Source organism: Notolepis coatsorum, assembly GCF_963971535.1.
Source record: "Notolepis coatsorum genome assembly, chromosome: 5".
In the NCBI taxonomy this organism is placed as follows: domain Eukaryota; kingdom Metazoa; phylum Chordata; class Actinopteri; order Aulopiformes; family Paralepididae; genus Notolepis; species Notolepis coatsorum.
This window is the reverse complement of record NC_140169.1, coordinates 14909650-14927841: the sequence shown is the minus strand read 5'-3', so window position 1 is coordinate 14927841 and position 18192 is coordinate 14909650. Positions and strand designations below refer to the sequence as shown.

Genomic DNA, 18192 nt, shown 5'->3' with positions numbered 1-18192 from the left:
CGCTACCACCTCGGAGAACTGCCGAGAGGATTCTGCAGAGCGGCTCTGACGTCACTGTCAGATTCCTCAGACGAACCTTCCCGGGAGAAGCTGCGGAGCAGCAACATTCCTCTAATGCTTGTATCCCAGTCTTCCAGTCCTTCTAGTCCTCCTAGTGCTCCCTGTCCCCAGCCCGCCTCCGCGGGCCTCTGTTCCTGTTTCCCCTCTCTAGTCCTCCTAGTCCTCCCTGTCCAGTCCTCTAGTCCTCCTAGTCCTCCCTGTCCAGTCCTCCTAGTCCTCCTAGTCCTCCCTGTCCAGTCCTCCTAGTCCTCCCTGTTCCTGCCTGTTCCCCTGCCCTGGCCCAGTCCGTTAGCCTTCCCTAGCCTTCCCCTTAGCCAGCTCGCCTCTTAAAGGCACTGGTCCTTTTCCCTATTCTTGTTTCCCTGTGATTTGTGTTCTCCCTTAAAGGGACAGTGCCGTTTTCGGTTGTTTTCAATAAATGCCCAGTTCTTGGCTTACTCTCATACCTGTCTTGTGTTGTGCGATTGGGGTCGGTTTCAAACCATAACAGGTAGACTGTCATTTTGGAACGACTCTAAAAGCATTTCCAAAATTGGTGTTAGCAATTTGTCTTTACATTTTTTGTAGAGGTCTATTGGAATGCCATCTGGGCCTGCTCTTTTCCCTGATTGCATGTTATCGATTGCATAACCAATTTCTACTTTATTGATTTCTAGCTCTAGCTCTATTCTTTTGGGATAGATGGTATGGGTAACTCCTCTAAAAAGCTACTTGCATTTTGCGTATTACTTAAGTTTTTTGGAATCATATAGTTCTTCATAAAATCCTCTAAAGGCCTCATTAATATCCATAGGATCTATAACAACCTGTCCTTTATAAGTAATGGTTGTGATTTTTTTTTCGAATTGCTTAATCTGCCATGCTAGCAGTCTACCTGACTTATCACCTCGTTCATAGAATGTTTGTTTTAGTCTTAGTAGGCTACTGGCAGCCCTGAATGCAGATAACTTTTCATATTCAGCTCTTCCTTTTCTCATTTATTTTCTCTTGAAGAGTCTTTATTTTATGTTCCAATTCTAATCTTTCTGCCCTTGCCTTTTTTGAACCTGTATAAAAGCTTTGAATGCTTCCCACTGCATTTGTTTGTGTAGTATTCATTTCAAAGTAGTCTATCTATCTGTTTTCCTATATATTCTACAAATCCCTCATCTTGTAACCATTTGTGTTGGAAGTGCCATCTAAATGGATCTTTTGTTAATTTATCGTCTTAATATACCAAACAGCACGGTGCGCAATCCGAGATCGCAATGATATCATAGAAGCTGTTATGAATTTTGGAACGCAAAATTCTTGAAAATTACTGGAACACCGTAGAGTAGCAGGAATAGGCTCTAGCATGTGGCTTCCGCTCTCTCTCCATATATCTATTAACCTCAATTCATTAATGAAACGGTGGATGACTGTTTATTTTTATTATGCATTAAAATCCCCTGTTATAAAGTATTGTCCTGCGAGTGTTGAGAGATAGATGAATAAATCTGTGTAGGGGACATACACGTTTACAAGGATTCAATTTATAGTTACAGCTGTCCTCTATTTCATCTTTGATTAAACCTGGGACTTGGCCATCCAGCTATCTGTTCTAGTATTTCATCAATAGTTGCAGATTAAGTCATGAGGGTGCAACGTTGTATGGTTGCTCCCCCATATCAATAAATTAGTACATGCTGTGTCTCAAGCCGTTCACCGTATTTTTTAGTGTTTATTTTAAACGATTAAATTATTTGTAATTATTTATGATTCCATCATGTACCCTCTGCATCGCTACAAATGGTGGTCCATCTCAATCGACTCCTGACGTAAAATAAAGTACAAATAAATCAATAAAACATATGTTATGTGTTTTATATTTTATTTCTATATTTCATTTTTACATGGTGTAACATATTGCATGGGACTTAAATTAATTACTGTGATAAGTCGATGTGAACACTGGTGTGCGCTGCATTGCTTTGATCTTGGACACCATATTGCATCCTGGGAGAGTAACACTGCAGGGTGCACAGAGAACCTTCATAAATACATTCATAGTATATGTTACAGTACGTTAGTACCAGCACTATGAAAGTGAAATGTAAATTACACTGCCTATTTCTACCTTTCTTTCTACTGTACAATAATTGTATTGCCTGTATTTATGTATTCTATTATTACCATGCCCATACCTCACCCCCCCTCCCCCATGCTGCTATGATGCCTGAATAAAGGAATAATCTTATCTTATCTTAAATAGGTTGTTTTAAATGTAACAGGGGAACAAAAATCGAATGTAGATAATAGGATTCTGACCATTTTATATTATTTCGGTGGTTGTTTGTATAATGACAATCACTGACTGGGGCTTTTTAATTGACCACTATGCATCCCTGATCGCAAGAATCCAACCATTTGCAGACAGCGGTACCTCTCAATATCCAATGTAGAGGAATGGTTTTGTGAGAAGCATTCTTTGATTTAGAAGAGGTATTTCTCATCACAGTGGGAGGTGCTCCGCTCGGTGTGGCCTGCATGGAGGGCAGCCAGAGACACACACCCCTCTCCTAGGGTCTCCCCTCTCGTAGGGTCTCCCCTCTCGTAGGATCTCGCCTCTCGTATGGTCTCCCCTCTCGTAGGGTCTCCCCTCTCGTAGGATCTCGCCTCTCGTATGGTCTCCCCTCTCGTAGGGTCTCCCCTCTCGTAGGGTCTCCCCTCTCGTAGGATCTCGCCTCTCGTATGGTCTCCCCTCTCGTAGGGTCTCCCCTCTCGTAGGATCTCGCCTCTCGTATGGTCTCCCCTCTCCTAGGGTCTCCCCTCTCGTAGGGTCTCCCCTCTCGTAGGATCTCGCCTCTCGTATGGTCTCCCCTCTCGTAGGATCTCCCCTCTCGTAGGGTCTCCCCTCTCGTAGGGTCTCCCCTCTCGTAGGGTCTCCCCTCTCCTAGGGTCTCGCCTCTCGTATGGTCTCCCCTCTCGTAGGATCTCCCCTCTCGTAGGGTCTCCCCTCTCGTAGGGTCTCCCCTCTCGTATGGTCTCCCCTCTCGTAGGGTCTCCCCTCTCCTAGGGTCTCCCCTCTCGTAGGGTCTCCCCTCTCGTAGGGTCTCCCCTCTCGTAGGGTCTCCCCTCTCGTAGGGTCTCCCCTCTCATAGGATCTCGCCTCTCGTATGGTCTCCCCTCTCGTAGGGTCTCCCCTCTCGTAGGATCTCGCCTCTCGTATGGTCTCCCCTCTCGTAGGGTCTCCCCTCTCGTAGGATCTCGCCTCTCGTATGGTCTCCCCTCTCGTAGGATCTCCCCTCTCGTAGGATCTCACCTCTCGTAGGGTCTCCCCTCTCGTAGGGTCTCCCCTCTCGTAGGATCTCGCCTCTCGTATGGTCTCCCCTCTCGTAGGGTCTCCCCTCTCCTAGGGTCTCCCCTCTCGTAGGGTCTCCCCTCTCGTAGGATCTCCCCTCTCGTATGGTCTCCCCTCTCGTAGGGTCTCCCCTCTCGTAGGGTCTCCCCTCTCGTAGGATCTCGCCTCTCGTATGGTCTCCCCTCTCGTAGGATCTCCCCTCTCGTAGGGTCTCCCCTCTCGTAGGGTCTCCCCTCTCGTATGGTCTCCCCTCTCGTATGGTCTCCCCTCTCGTAGGGTCTCGCCTCTCGTATGGTCTCCCCTCTCGTAGGATCTCCCCTCTCGTATGGTCTCCCCTCTCGTAGGATCTCCCCTCTCGTAGGGTCTCCCCTCTCGTAGGGTCTCCCCTCTCGTATGGTCTCCCCTCTCGTAGGGTCTCCCCTCTCCTAGGGTCTCCCCTCTCGTAGGATCTCCCCTCTCGTATGGTCTCCCCTCTCGTAGGGTCTCCCCTCTCGTAGGATCTCCCCTCTCGTAGGGTCTCCCCTCTCGTAGGGTCTCCCCTCTCGTATGGTCTCTGTCTTGCACTTAAATACCTTCAGATGAAGGTAGGAGGAGTCATAGTATAAGGGCTGAACAAACAAGCTGTGGAAGATTCCTTTCATGGCCTTTTGATAACACCTTCCCTGCCCCCCATCCTGGACCCTCATTCTATTCCTTTTAATATCCCTCCTGCCTCTGCCCCTCACTCCCTCCTTCCTGTACCCATATCACCTGGTCATCCCTTCCCCCGCCCACTCCCTTTGTGTCAGATAAGTTTATAAGGTTTATAAGAAGTCAGGGAGCTTGACCCAATTCTCCTGGCCAGAGAACGTCAAGTCCTCTACCAAACTCTATTTTGTATTCGATTTACCATGTTTTAACAAATTTTATATTTGTATCAACCAAGATGATTTGATCACGCGCATACTTAACCTCTCCGGTTTCCACGACAAAGCCAACATTCCAAAACACATTAATCAAGGGAGTATTATGTGATCCCTGATTGGTACCGTAGTCCTGATTGGAAGGTTTCCAATCTCCTAAATGTATATAATTGTATATTGTGTATAATTATATGATTGCATGATTGCTGTTCTCTGATTGATCATTGATGGGCCGGCCCTATATATAGACCACTGCATAGTCACTATAGTCACTTTTTCCCACTTACTCCCGAACTACGCATGTGCAGATAGATGAACCAAGACTCCGTGGGCAATCTGTGCATGCAGAGTTCGGGAGTAGGTGTGGAAAAGTGACTATAGCTCGGCCGAGAAAGTGCCGATCGACCTGGGATTGGTTGCTTCGTGTTAAGGAGACTCAGGCGTATAAAAGTCTATTGTATAATGTCTCCTGCACCCCCACAACCGTAGCTACAACCACTTAATGTCAAGGCTCTCAACCACATTAATTTATTTTCTCCACCCGCTCTCTCTCTCCCATGATTTCAGAATACCGGAAGTGTTGATTTGATTTGATTTGATTTTTATTTAGTACATACAATTTATACAACAGTATAAAAACAAGGGGTACAAGGATAACATGTGAAAGTCTGTCGACTTGTTTCCAACATGGTCCCAAGAAAAATACAATAAATCACAAAGAAAGAGTTAAGATAAAATAGATACAACAAGTAGATAAAATAGACAACACAATTTTCTAAGAGCCTCATTACAGCATGTCATGTTCCTGTTCTTCAAGAGTGGTGGCCAAGCACCCACTGCAACCTATTGTTGCAGATGTCGCTTCACACCCCTCTTGAAGACAGCAATAGTGGGGGAGTTTTGGATGGCCCTGGGCAGAGAGTTCCACAGCCGGCAGGCTGTAGACAGAAAGCCATTCTGTGAATAGGAACCCTTTCTAGGCTCATAAACTGAGAGCTGTCCAGACCGTAACTGTCGTCCGTGGACCTGGCCACGCAGGACAATACGAGAGCATAAATATCTGGGGGCAGATCCATTTAACATTTTATACATATGTCCCAGTTTCAGAAAGGAGACCCTCTGCTCCACAGGGAGCCATCCCACCTCATTGAAGTGACATCGCTCAATAGCTTGTTTGCAGTCACGTGATTTTGATGACGCGCGAAACTCACCTGGGGGGCAGGAAGTCAAGAACAGTGATTCAAAACAATGGAAAGTCAATACGCAAAAGCGTTGGATGAGCCTACACGCACTAGGTATCATCAGAAAATATCAAAACATATTGGATATGATCCGTACACGCTGAGGAAAATCGATTTTTCTCGCGTCTTGACCGATTTGCCTGGCGTTGAGGCGATTGATATAACCAATTACCTCGTCCTCCAGACCTCCTACTACACGGCTAGCCAGATGAAGGCATACAAGAGTCTGGAGGCTTATAACTATTTGGTGTGTGGTTGGGTAAATGACCTCGGATCAAAGGCAGCATTGAATGACTATCGTCTTGTTTTTGCGCGGGTGAGTAAATCTACTTGAGAATCACTCTTTTATATTGCTATTTCAACTCTAATGTACATGGATACTGGCGTCAGTCAGGCTATGCGCTAAACGTTAGCTGGCTAAACTGTAGCTACTATTTTCTACCTTGCCACTAGGTCAACCATTCTCAGAGGTCTGGTGCAACACCGCTGAAAACGTGGATCGTGGCGAAAGGAAATGGAGAAGTTGTCACAGCACATTGTGATTGTATGGCTGGGTAAGTCATCATAATAATGCAAGGCATGTTTAACTACATATCGCTGTTGTAAAATGATGCTAACTAGATGCCATGAAGGTGTCACTCTGATGGTGGCCAGACTTTCGTCTTGTTTACATCAGGGTCCCCCATTTTCAATTCATCATGACATACAGGTAGACAGTTACTGTACTGTTGCATCGCTAGACATTTATGACATACCAGATCTACAAATCTACCAACAGATTGTCAGAATCCTGCTCGCATGTTGGAGCAGTTCTGTTCGCCATTGAAGTGGGTGTTAAAATGAGAGAGACTGAGTCCTGCACCATGGAAAAGTGCAAGTGGTTAATGCCATCACATGTCAAAAAGGTAATCAAATGCACGTAATTTACTTTTGTTTCAGTGTGAGCTGTATGTAGGGGTACATTTAAAACGTTTATATTCTCTATGCCTCTCGCGCTTTCAGATTCCTGCCGCTCCAGTTGCGATGATAGACTTTTCATCTGCAAAATCTAAGAAGCAAAAACTAGATCATGCCATTGCAGGGACAGGTGAGCAGAGGTGTACAGTACTGAATGCAAAATACCTGTGCAATAATATGTTCCAAGTTTCACTTTAAAGCTGTGCAATATCTGTCTTATAGAGAAACAAACACCTGAGAGTTCCACAGTCCAGTGTCCAAGAGTGAAGCAAGGATCAGAAACTTATAGTCAGTTTTTCAAGGCTTTACACCTAAACTCCCCAAAAAGTGCTGCACTGATGTCCAGGTCACCATATTGCAGAGAATTTGTCCCAAAGTCTGTGAGCAAGCTACCTAAACTACTAACTGCATATAGGACACCAGAGACACTGCAGCTACCTCCAACAGAGTTGAAGAAAGCATGCCAGGATTTCAGACTGGAAGAGCTAACACAGTCACAGGTACAGGCAGTAGAGGAGGAGACCAGAAACCAGAGCTCATCAACAATCTGGTTCCGCCAAAGAGCAGGAAGGGTAACAGCCTCTAAACTGAAGCAGGTTCTACACACAAGTATTTCACAGCCGTCAAAGTCCTTGGTCAAGTCCATATGCTACCCAGAGGCACACAAGCTCTCTACAGCTGCAACGAGGTATTTATTAGGGGAAAGTAATTGCAAGACAAGGACATCTGCAATTGACCTATTATGACACATAGGTTAGGGCTGGCTAGAAGTATGTTTAATCTTTGAGGTCTGGAGTAGGATGATGTAAACCAGTGCACTACAATTGTCCCTATAAATGCTGACCTACATCACATTTAGTAAATCAGTTACTAATTATGGTTGTACAACTCTCTCTTCCTATTGCTACTTGTATGCATTACAGGTATGGATGTAAAAATGAGGCAACAGCCAGAAGACAGTATGAACAACTGCAAACTGATAAAGGTACCAGCTATTTCTTCAGTATGGATTTGGATATGCATTTACCATTCATGTTTTGACGTCCTCAATAACACAGTAGAGCAGGTGTATTGGCATTGTGACTAATGGAACTGGGATTTGTGAGAAGAGTAACCTAGTACTTTGTAATTCAATGCACAGTTTATGTTCCTACATGTTGTAAAGACATAGAAACATCACATGGTGCATGAGAGAAATTAACAGATCTTGAAGCTGAACATTTGAAAAGGAGATACTATGCAGAAGAACTGACTATTTTCATTGTGAACTTTTAGTGCCCACACAGCAAACAGGAGGAGGCCAATCTACGCCTGTGTGCTGGAGACCAGGCCCTCATGCATCAACGTGGACGTAGAACTTGACCTACTTCCACACGTAAGCACGGAATGTAGAACTAGCGCACGCACAGGGAAGTCGGCATTCATCACACGTGCGTACGCAGGCTCTATGGTCCTCCGTGTTGATGAATACCACTTTGTTCTACCGTCAATGCTCGTGCATGATTATCCATATATGGTCATGAAAATGAGGAAACACCCCCCATGGGATGTGAAATAATGGACCGACCCGAGCGGAACCCTGAGAAACTCCACGGAGAATTCACTGCTGTCGAACCAAGAAGACACTATCGCGTATTGTGGGATAAATAAAAGGCGGACTCGTAAACGGTGATGCCAGATATCAACGGCTCCCTAAGACCATTGCTGCAATTCTGCCTGGACAGCTCAAAATACTAATAAAGACCGTTCGTTGACCACTGTTTGGCGTTGGTTGTGTGTCATTATAACCGTGCTGTAATATGACTGCCTTTTCCCGTGTTGTTTGATTAATACCCCAGGGATTAAAGTTCTCCTCAATTTTATTCCAAATCGCGATGGATCTCCCGTCAATTTTCTACCTGCTGCATATGATTTCTAGAGGCATACTACAATCTATTTTGATGTCAGTATTGGGTAGCCTATATAAACAATATAATACGAGAGCATATACAAGAACAATGAATCTCACTGCATGTATGATAGCCTGCCTTTCAATACATGAACTTGAATTCCATCATGTTTGTGTGCGGGACTCACAAGGCTGTCGCCACAATGGGTGGTACCGGTGTACAGTAATAATAACAGTCCACACAATATCACGATCCATGCCATAGCCTATGTTCTATTAGGACATGATCTGTGACGACAAATGTTCTAGAATGTTTGATTAAGATATCATACTCTGACAGCATGCCTATGAGCAACAAAAACGCGAACTTGAATCCCATCATATACATAGTCTGTCCACTATAGTGTCATTGCAATGCGTTTTCTATTCTTTCTTATACAGTAAAAAGGGGGAAGAACACTATATATTCATATGACTTGTATTCTGCTTACAGCTTCGAAGTTCCACTTGTTTCGTTTAACGTAAAGCCTTTTAAATATAATCAAAACGTTCCCGTGTTTCTGCGGTCTGCGCAGAATAATAACGAGTTGAGCTTTATGATTTATGATGAATTGAAAATGGGGGACCCTGATGTAAACAAGACGAAAGTTGGTCTGCATCCCCAATTAACAATTGTATGTACTGAGCTGTACTGTACTGTACCCATTCTGCAATCTGTTAATAAACTTTTCAATCAATCAATCAATCAAGCTACGCGGAGCGCAGTCAGTCAGTAGCCTACACCCCGTATATTCCGATAACGCTATATAAACCATGCTGCATTCATTCTGAGAGAAAGATCTATTATTCCAAATGCTATTTATAGGGTTTTGACCATAATTACACTACTGTTGCTATTTTACAATGAACTATAATGAACTACGGTTCGTACGGAACGTGCCAGTGTTATTATGCACAGAAGCTCATTTCCTTGTTGTAATAATATATTCTACCACTGGGCGCTAGGTACGCCAGGTCTGACCTGTGCGTAGATGTACGCACGAAGTCAAGTTCAAGTTCAAATTGATGAATCCCACTCTTTGCTTAGAAATGATCGTACGCACGGGTTACGCACAGATCTGTGCGTAGAACACGTTGATGCATGAGGGCCCAGGGCTTCTGTCTCATCTTCGATGGGGACGATGTGAAACTGGACAGGAAGCACGCGTACTACTACCAAGTACAGGCTCAGCTCCACATTGTGGGTGCTGACTATTGTGACTTTGTAGTGTGGAACACAAATGACATCTTTGTAGAGAGGATTTTGCCTGATGCGGAACTCTGGGTCAATGTCATTCCCAAAGTTCAAGAGTTCTTCAGACACTGTGTTCTTCCTGAAGTGTTGGGACAGCACTTCACAAAGTGAACCAAATCATGTTTGAAATGTTTCTTTAATCTGTGCATATTCCTGTAATAAATTGTAAATAAATGGTAGTTTATAGAACATGAATATCACAACAGGTCAAAATCTTATAGCTTTAGTTATATAGGCACAAATAAAACAAATTGATATCTGAAATATATAGGTAGTTTAGGTTAATTAATTGTTTCTTTTGTTTGTGTAGTTATTCCTAGGTTGTTATATTTTTGTTGTTAACCACCCTGATCAAAATAAACCTAAAGGGCTTCACATCACTTGTTGCTGGTGGTTCTTGGGAGCTGGGAAGAGGGGTTACATTTCCATGTTGTGCCTCGGTTTCCCCTAGGCCGTTTCCTCTGAAAACTACTACATGAAATGGTCACATGTTGTGAAGAAAGAAAGCGACCAAGTTGGACAATTTTTTCCAGGTGTAAGCTACATCCTACTACAAGCACCCAGTATTTTCATTGTGACTACATAGACAATGAATATGATTTTCTCAAGACAAAGATAATTTAATAACGGATTCAAACATAGTTTAACTACAAACAACCATTCAAATCTAATTAGAACTGATTTAAAAATGACAAAGATTAATTGAATGAAATTAATACATTTTTATTTCAATAAAATAATAATGACAGACAGGTAGAGGGAGACATATACATATATTTGAAATATTATTATTCAATATTATCATTAAACTATTTGTAGTCCGGGCTAGAACTACGCACCCGTTAGTGGAGGTCTGAGAAAACATCGACCCATTATTTATAATCAAATCTACCTCAAATCATTCAATGCAAAACTATGCAGGGCATGCATCTTATTTTCCTATTTGACCTTTAGATGAATATAATATTGCTTACTCCAGTGGGACAACAGAGTCTGAAAGATTGGATAATGCACAGCAAATTACTCCAATCTTATCAATCAGCGCCAGTGACTCGCCTGTTTTTACAGCCATGTGTTCAACAGGGAGGGTACTCTGCAGAATTTGGTACTTTCTTCTCACTAATCCTATGACCCTTTCCACGTGAATACGCACATTAGCGAGTTTTCTTGTTTGCTCAACTTCATATGCAGATAGCTGGCTCTTCCCTTTTGTGAAAGCAGGCATCTTCAATGAAGCACAGTAAAACCCCACACTATCCCCTATAGTAAAGCCACGGTCTGCCAGAACAATGTCTCCGGGTAACAAATTATTTAGAAGGCTACTCTCTTCAGTTATCTGCTTGTCACTCACTCTCCCTCCCCAAGCACGAGAGATGTATGTGACATATCCTTGAGGAGCAATGCCAATGAGAAATTTAACTGTGTTATGGTGTTTATAATTGGACCAAGTTTGTGCTCTTGCCAGCAAATTAGATGGCCTTTCAAGGAAAACTTCAAAACAGTCCACTATTACGGCAACCTTACACCCAAATGCTTGCCTGAATGACATTGGCATTGTAGCTTGCAGCACCTCTCGCTCTGGCCACTCTATTATAAACTCTAATCTTTCATGAAGTATGCCAATTATCTTGTGCCAAATTCGAGACACAGTGGAACAGGAAACATTGAACCTGAAGGCCAAATCTTGGAGTGGAAGGTTTAGTCTCAACCGAATTAAGACCAACATGAACTGTTTAAATTTGGAGAGCGCCGACAAAGAGCTATAGTTGATGTGTGGCTCACATAGCTGAAACACTTGCATCAAAACTAAGAAATTGGGCAATCCTGTGTAAAATTTAGTCTTCTCTTCGTTGTTCTGAAAAGCATCTGGACTAAATTCCCTGTCCAGTACTTTTTTCCTGAGGTCACTCAGCTCCACTACGGAGTGATTCAGAACATCCTCCATCTTCTCAAGATCCTCCATAGTCAGGTCTGTCTGGCAGCCTGCATCTACATAGAATATATTTGGCAAAGGGGATAAGAGGGGAAAAGATAGTTTAGTTATATAATTTACAAATTGTATAAAGGTAGTGGTAATTATTTGTTAAATTATGATGTAAACAAGTGACATACATACTGTAGTTGTCAAAATACATTTAATTTACTCTTGTCTGTCTCTCTCCCACACACACTCTGTCTCTCTCTGTCTGTCACACACTCTGTCTCTCCCCCTTTCTGTCTGTCTCACCCACACACACTCTGTCTCTCTCTGTCTGTCACACACTCTGTCTCTCCCCCTTTCTGTCTGTCTCTCTCACACACACTCTGTCTCTCTCTCTCCCACACACACTGTCTCTCTGTCTGTTTGTCTCTCTCCCACACACACTCTCTCTCTCTGTCTCTCTCCCACACACACTGTCTGTCTGTCTCTCTCCCACACTCTGCCCCTTCTGTCTGTCTCTCTCCCACACACACTCTCTCTCTGTCTGTCTCTCTCCCACACTCTCCCCCTTCTGTCTGTCTCTCTCCCACACATATGATGTAAACAAGTGACATACATAGTTGTCAAAATACTTAATGTAACATTGGCTACATGAAAGCTCCTCCATGCATTATATTTAATTTACCTTTGTGGTATTCCGATGCTGGGCTCTGTGAGCCCTCACCGAGGTCCAGCAATGCCTCTGCTGCATCGGTGCAGGTCTCATCTGCTTTTCTGGACCTCAACCTTTCCTCACGTTGACATGATGCCTCTGTCATTGGTTTACCTTGCTGGTAACCAAGGTTAACTGTAGGAGCCCAGTCTGGAGAGTCTACATCGTTGGCAGCACTCGGGCAGCCTGAATAAAATAAATAGCAAAGTGATAAACACCCAACAATGACAGCAAAGAGGGATAACAGTAGTTTCGGTCCTAAGAGATCGTTGAAAACCACTGGCCGTGATAGCTAGCTAATGTTAGCATTGCTTAAAAACAAAGACACCGGAAGATAGCGTCAGCTATCTAGCTGCGAAACACAAACACACAGGGTGATATCACAGATGTAACGTTAGCTATATGTTTCCAGCAATATTGCCTCCTGGTCTGTATTTTTGTCAGTTTTATCCAGCTATGTAAGTAGTTAAATTACTGCCTTACCTTTCACAAAGTGGTCACTGCATATACGCGCGTTGTCTGATTCGGCTCCTCCAGACCTCAACCGGAGATTTCTGATCCACGCCTGCCGCCGTTTTTCTGTGACTTTTTTAAACTTCTCCCCTTTATGTATAACCACTTTCGGGACTCGAAAGTACCCCTTGTTTTTTTCCCGATTCGATCGGTTGGTACAGCCGTAAACCGCGCAAAACTTTGGCATTTTAATCAGAGAGTCTCACTGACTATGAGTATCTTCGTTATGTGCAAATCACTTCTTGACCCCCAACAACATTCCACTAGAGCGAATGACGTCACCTGCAAACAACCTATATGGGTTCGAGGTGGCAGATTTAGGACCAATCGTATGGTCTTATTTTGGCTGGTTTGTAGCCTGTGTTTACATTCCACTGTAACACCACTATACCAGTACGTACTTGCATAGTCATATTGGCTGAGGATCATGCAGTTGGCAAGCAGTTTCATAGTTTCCAGTGATAAGAACCTCTTTTTTCTGTGCAAAAATTTCACCCTTGTGTTAACTTTTTTGATCACCTTCAGGGCCATTGTTTTCCCTGAGAGTGTTTGGTCGAGGTCTGCACCTAGGTATTTAACACAGTCTCTAGACTCGACACTGAAGCCATTACAGCTTATCTCAAGTCGGGAACATTCCTTTAATTTATGTTTTGAGCTGAATAGAATTGACTCAGTTTTTCCAAGGTGAATAGATAATCTGTTGTCAACTAACCATTTGTGAAGGCTTACCAGCTCCCTACTGAGACCGGCTTGTATTTCTGCTGTGTCGTCTCCAGACACCAGAAGTGCTGAGTCGTCAGCATACAGTAGGAGTCTGCAGGATACTGCAGACACCATGTCATTAACATATAGTGAAAATAGCACTGGAGCAAGGATGCTGCCTTGCGGCACCCCACATGTTATTTCATTATATGAAGATGCGACACCATTTATGTTCACAACCTGGGTCCTCCCAGTCAAGTACGACCTGAACCATCTCACCGACCCATCGTCCATCCCACAGGCTTTGAGCTTCTCAAGCAGGATCTGATGGTCAACAGTATCAAACGCTTTCTGCAGGTCAATCAGAACCATGCCAGTTCGTTTGCCACAGTCCATCTGCAGTGGTCTATACCCCCCACCCCCTCAGGTGGAAACTGCACAGACTACATCACAACACATAACAAATTACGTATTTATCATGCCAGTTAGGGTACCTTATGTATACTGCACCTGTGTATACTGTATACTTTACCTATTCATAGTATATATCTAGATTCTAGTGTTTATTGTAGCCATATTTATTGTATTGTATAATATAACTGATAGGGCATACAGACCCTCATCTGCACCTTTGATCACACTGCCTACTTGCTCAGATGTGTATATTCAGAGTTAATTATATAGTTTACACTATTTTTACTTTTCTACTGTACTATAATTGTATTGCCTGTATTTGCGTCTTCTACTATTACCCTGCCCATACCTGTACCTCCCCTCCTCCCCCATGCTGCTATGATGCCTGACTTTCCCCAAGGGGATCAATAATAATAATAATAATAATAATAATAATAAACTTTATTTATATAGCACCTTTCATACAGAAACTGCAGCTCAAAGTGCTTCACATAAATAAGACAGGCATAAAATGAGCACATACAGTGTACATAAAGTGCAGACATATAAAATCACAGTTTTTCACATTAGGATCTAACATCCCAACAGGCCACCTAGTTTATGGTTTGATTCAGTTTTAAATAGACAATAATAAAAGGAGCAAGATAACATTTACATGCTCCCCCTCGGTCAGATCATCCGCTGCCATGGCCTCAGCTTCCACTCCTATGCTGACGACACACAACTCTACCTCTCCACCAAACCATCCACCAATCTCCCCCCACACTCCCTTATCAACTGCCTTCACGAAATAAAAACCTGGATGTCATCTAATCTTCTCAAACTCAACAACAATAAAACTGAGCTCATGGTTGTGGCACCCAAGGCCCTGCTCCGGAAGGTTGGGGATCTCACCCTCAACATAGACGGCTGCTTCATCTGCCCATCCCCAAAGGTCCGCAACCTGGGCGTTATCCTGGACTCCACCCTTTCCTACCAAGCCCATGTCAGTTCCGTCACCAAATCCGCCTTCTTCCACCTCAGAAACATATCCAGACTCCGACCATCACTTTCAGACTCCACAGCTGAGACCCTCATCCATGCCTTTGTAACCTCCCGCCTGAACTACTGCAACGGGGTCCTGTCCGGGGTCCCAAGCAAAACCTTGGACAGGCTCCAGTATGTTCAAAATTCAGCTGCCAGGGTTCTAACCCGCACCAAACCCTGGCAGCACATCACCCCCACCCTCATCCACCTCCACTGGCTCCCCATCAAATCCTGCATCACCTACAAAACCCTCCTGCTCATCTACAAATCCCTTCACGCTCTAGCACCTCAGTACCTCACTGGCCTCCTCCACCCCTACACTCAGTCACGGTCCCTACGATCCACGGACACTGGTCAGCTCTCCATCCCCCGAACCAGACTGCGGACCTTCGGGGACAGAGCTTTCAGTGTGGCAGCTCCCACCCTCTGGAACTCCCTCCACGCAGAACTCCGCACCGCCCCAACTCTGGACTCATTAAAAAAACTGCTCAAAATCCACCTCTTCAACTTGGCCTTAACCACTAATCTCTCACTTTATACGTATATGTTGTGTCTGTCCACTGTCTGTTACTTTGTTATTCCCCCCCCCCTATGTAAAGCGACCTTGGGTCTCTTGAAAGGCGCTATATAAAATGAAGTTATTATTATTATTATTATTTTATTATTATAAAATAGACAGAGTAAAATAGTGCAATAGTGCAGTGCAATAAAATTGTAGAATAGAATAGATAAAACAAATATATATATTTTACAGTGCAATAAAATAGTTCTGGATTACTGTTCAACAGTTCAAAGTCATACAATGGTAAAACTGGTCTGAATTACTGTTTCAACAGTTCAAAGCCGTCCCAAACCTTTGTTCGGTATCCATAGTTCAAAACATGTCTTCTCTTCTGCCTGACACCACAATGCACATTTTAAGGCAAGCCATATCAGACAGTATTAAAGCTGACAGTCTCCCCTGCTCATGACAGTCTCCTGTTACCTGACACCACAAATGCACATTTTAAGGCAAGCCGTATCAGACAGTAGTCTCCTGCTCATGACAGTCTCTTCTGCTCGATACACACACAGTTCAATAACCGACAGTTTTGAACCTGTAATAAACAATAGACAGAAAACTGTAGCCCAGTGCAATAAAAACCTGACAGTTTTGAACCTGTAATAAAAAGCAATAGACAGAGTAAAATAATACAGTGCAATAATAGAATAGTAGAATAGAATAGATAGTAAAATTATGCAATAGAATGGACAGAGTAAAATAGTGCTACAGTACAGTGGAGTGTATTAGAAGGCTATGGTGAAGAGGTACGTTTTTAGCTTATTTTTGAAAATATTAAGAGATATAGCTTCCCTAATGTCCATAGGTAGTGTGTTCCATAACTTTGGTGCATCGTTTGCAAAGGCTGCATCCCCGATTTTCCTTAGACTGTGGCTTGGAACCTTCAATAGACCAGTAGTAGATGATCGCAATGTTCTAGGAGGCACATAGTTGACTAGAGAATTTGCAATGTAGTTTGGTCCTGTTCCATTTAGTGCTTTGTATATAAGGAGGAGGACCTTGAAATCAATTCTAAATGTTACCGGAAGCCAGTGTAGGTTAGCTAATACAGGACTGGTGTGGTCTCTCCTCTTGGTTCTAGTTAGTAGCCCAGCTGCCGAGTTTTGAATGAGTTGGAGTCGTTCTGTGTTTTTTTTGGGAGGCCAGTGAGGAGTGCATTACAGTAGTCAAGTCGGCTTGAGATAAAGGCATGGATCAGTTTTTCAGCGACTTTTTGATTTATAAACGGCCGTACCTTAGCTATGTTTCTAAGGTGGAAAATTTGTTTTTGTCACCTTGTTGATGTGTGATTTAAAGCTTAGGTCTGAGTCTATTAATAATAGAATATTATTATATTATTCCAATAAAGGAATATCTTATCGTATCGTATCGTATCTTATCTCATCTTACATCAAACCGTACAACTCTCAAAAGCAAGTGCATCTCAGTTTGTGGGGTATCCATTTTGGAATGGCCTTGATGTAGCAATAAAAACAAGTAATACTATTGAAATGTTTAAATGCAGATATAAACAGGAATTCTTGGACAAGTTTAAGTTAGAGGAGCTTGAAAATAACATGAACTAGTATTTTTGTAATTATGTATTTATCCTTTGCTGTAGTGGATAGGTATATTTATTTTTTTGATATTGATAGATAGTTTATTACATATTAATATGATATTGTAAGGAAGGGGCAGGACCAGATAAGCTTTGCTTCTTTCTGTCCCTTCTCGAACAAAACCATTTGGCTTGAGCTATGTTGATTATTGCTTCCATATCTAGGAAGATATATTTTATTTTATTTGTATTTATTTTATTATTATTATTTTATTATTTCTTTTTTTATCCGCTTTTTCTCCGTATTTTTCAATTTTTCTCCCATCCCAAATATCGGCCTCGCCAATTCTCCCTTCAATTCTCCCCTCCCCTGTCTCGAACGTTGCTAGACTATGCCTCCCACTGGTCGGCTGTAGTGAGGACCAAGCCTTGCATCACGTGTCCCCTCTGGTACACGAGGAGGCAGCAGTCGCATCTTTCACCTGTACAGCGCAATCTCTCAGTGGCGAGGAGTAACGCGTGGGAGGCTCACGCTGCCCCCACTACTTCCTGATTCTGCTGTACAGGCGCACCAACCGACCTGTAGGAGTCGCTGTCCACAACGTCCAATCCCCACCCACCAGCTTTCCCACCCCTAACACTGCCAATTGTGTTAGTATGGTAGCAATGCCGAGAGCTGGGCTCGAACCCAGCATCTCCTGCGTTAGTGGCGAGCGCCTTGCCCACTGCGCCACTTAGCCGCCCCGTATTGTTATTTTTTTTTACTACAAATGTGTGTGTTTATGGTTGAAAATATGGAGATAAATGAAGATCAAATCAAACCCCCCCTGTCCCCCGGTCTGACTCACCCATGAGGTAGGCCACTATCTTGCACATGGCGGCTCCGAAGATGAAGTCCTTGAGGATGCTGGGATGAGGTTGAAGGGCATGCAGAAGACGGCCATCATCAGGTCGCTGACGGCCAGCGACAGCAGGAAGGTGTTGGTGACGGTACGCATGCGCTTGTTGACGGTCAGCACCACGATGATCAGCAGGTTGCCGAACACACTCAGGAAGAAGATCAGCGAGTAGAGCAGGATCCGGAGCGTGTGGTCCTCTGCTGCCGGGACGACGGGAGGAGAGGGGCGAGAGACAGAACAAA

General features: G+C 43.6%; 2 protein-coding genes across 2 annotated transcripts in view; both read right to left on the bottom strand.

Moving 5' to 3' along the window:
• The window catches only part of cckbrb (cholecystokinin B receptor b), a gene marked incomplete at both ends in the record, with an annotated part of 211543 nt that overhangs the window by 136462 nt on the left and 56889 nt on the right, over positions 1-18192 (bottom strand). Inside the window, 2 exon segments of the mRNA XM_084314019.1 lie at positions 17900-17965; positions 17968-18150. Coding sequence (XP_084170145.1) covers positions 17900-17965; positions 17968-18150 — 249 coding nt within the window.
• On the bottom strand, positions 3177-13012 carry LOC311228778 (uncharacterized protein; the record flags this gene model as incomplete). The annotated part of the gene is made up of 4 exons (XM_084314715.1): positions 12781-13012; positions 12271-12483; positions 10840-11653; positions 3177-3954 (listed from the first exon to the last, which is right to left on the bottom strand). The coding sequence occupies exons 1-4, from the start codon at positions 12995-12997 to the stop codon at positions 3177-3179; spliced, it is 2022 nt and encodes a 673-aa protein (XP_084170841.1). The 5' UTR covers positions 12998-13012.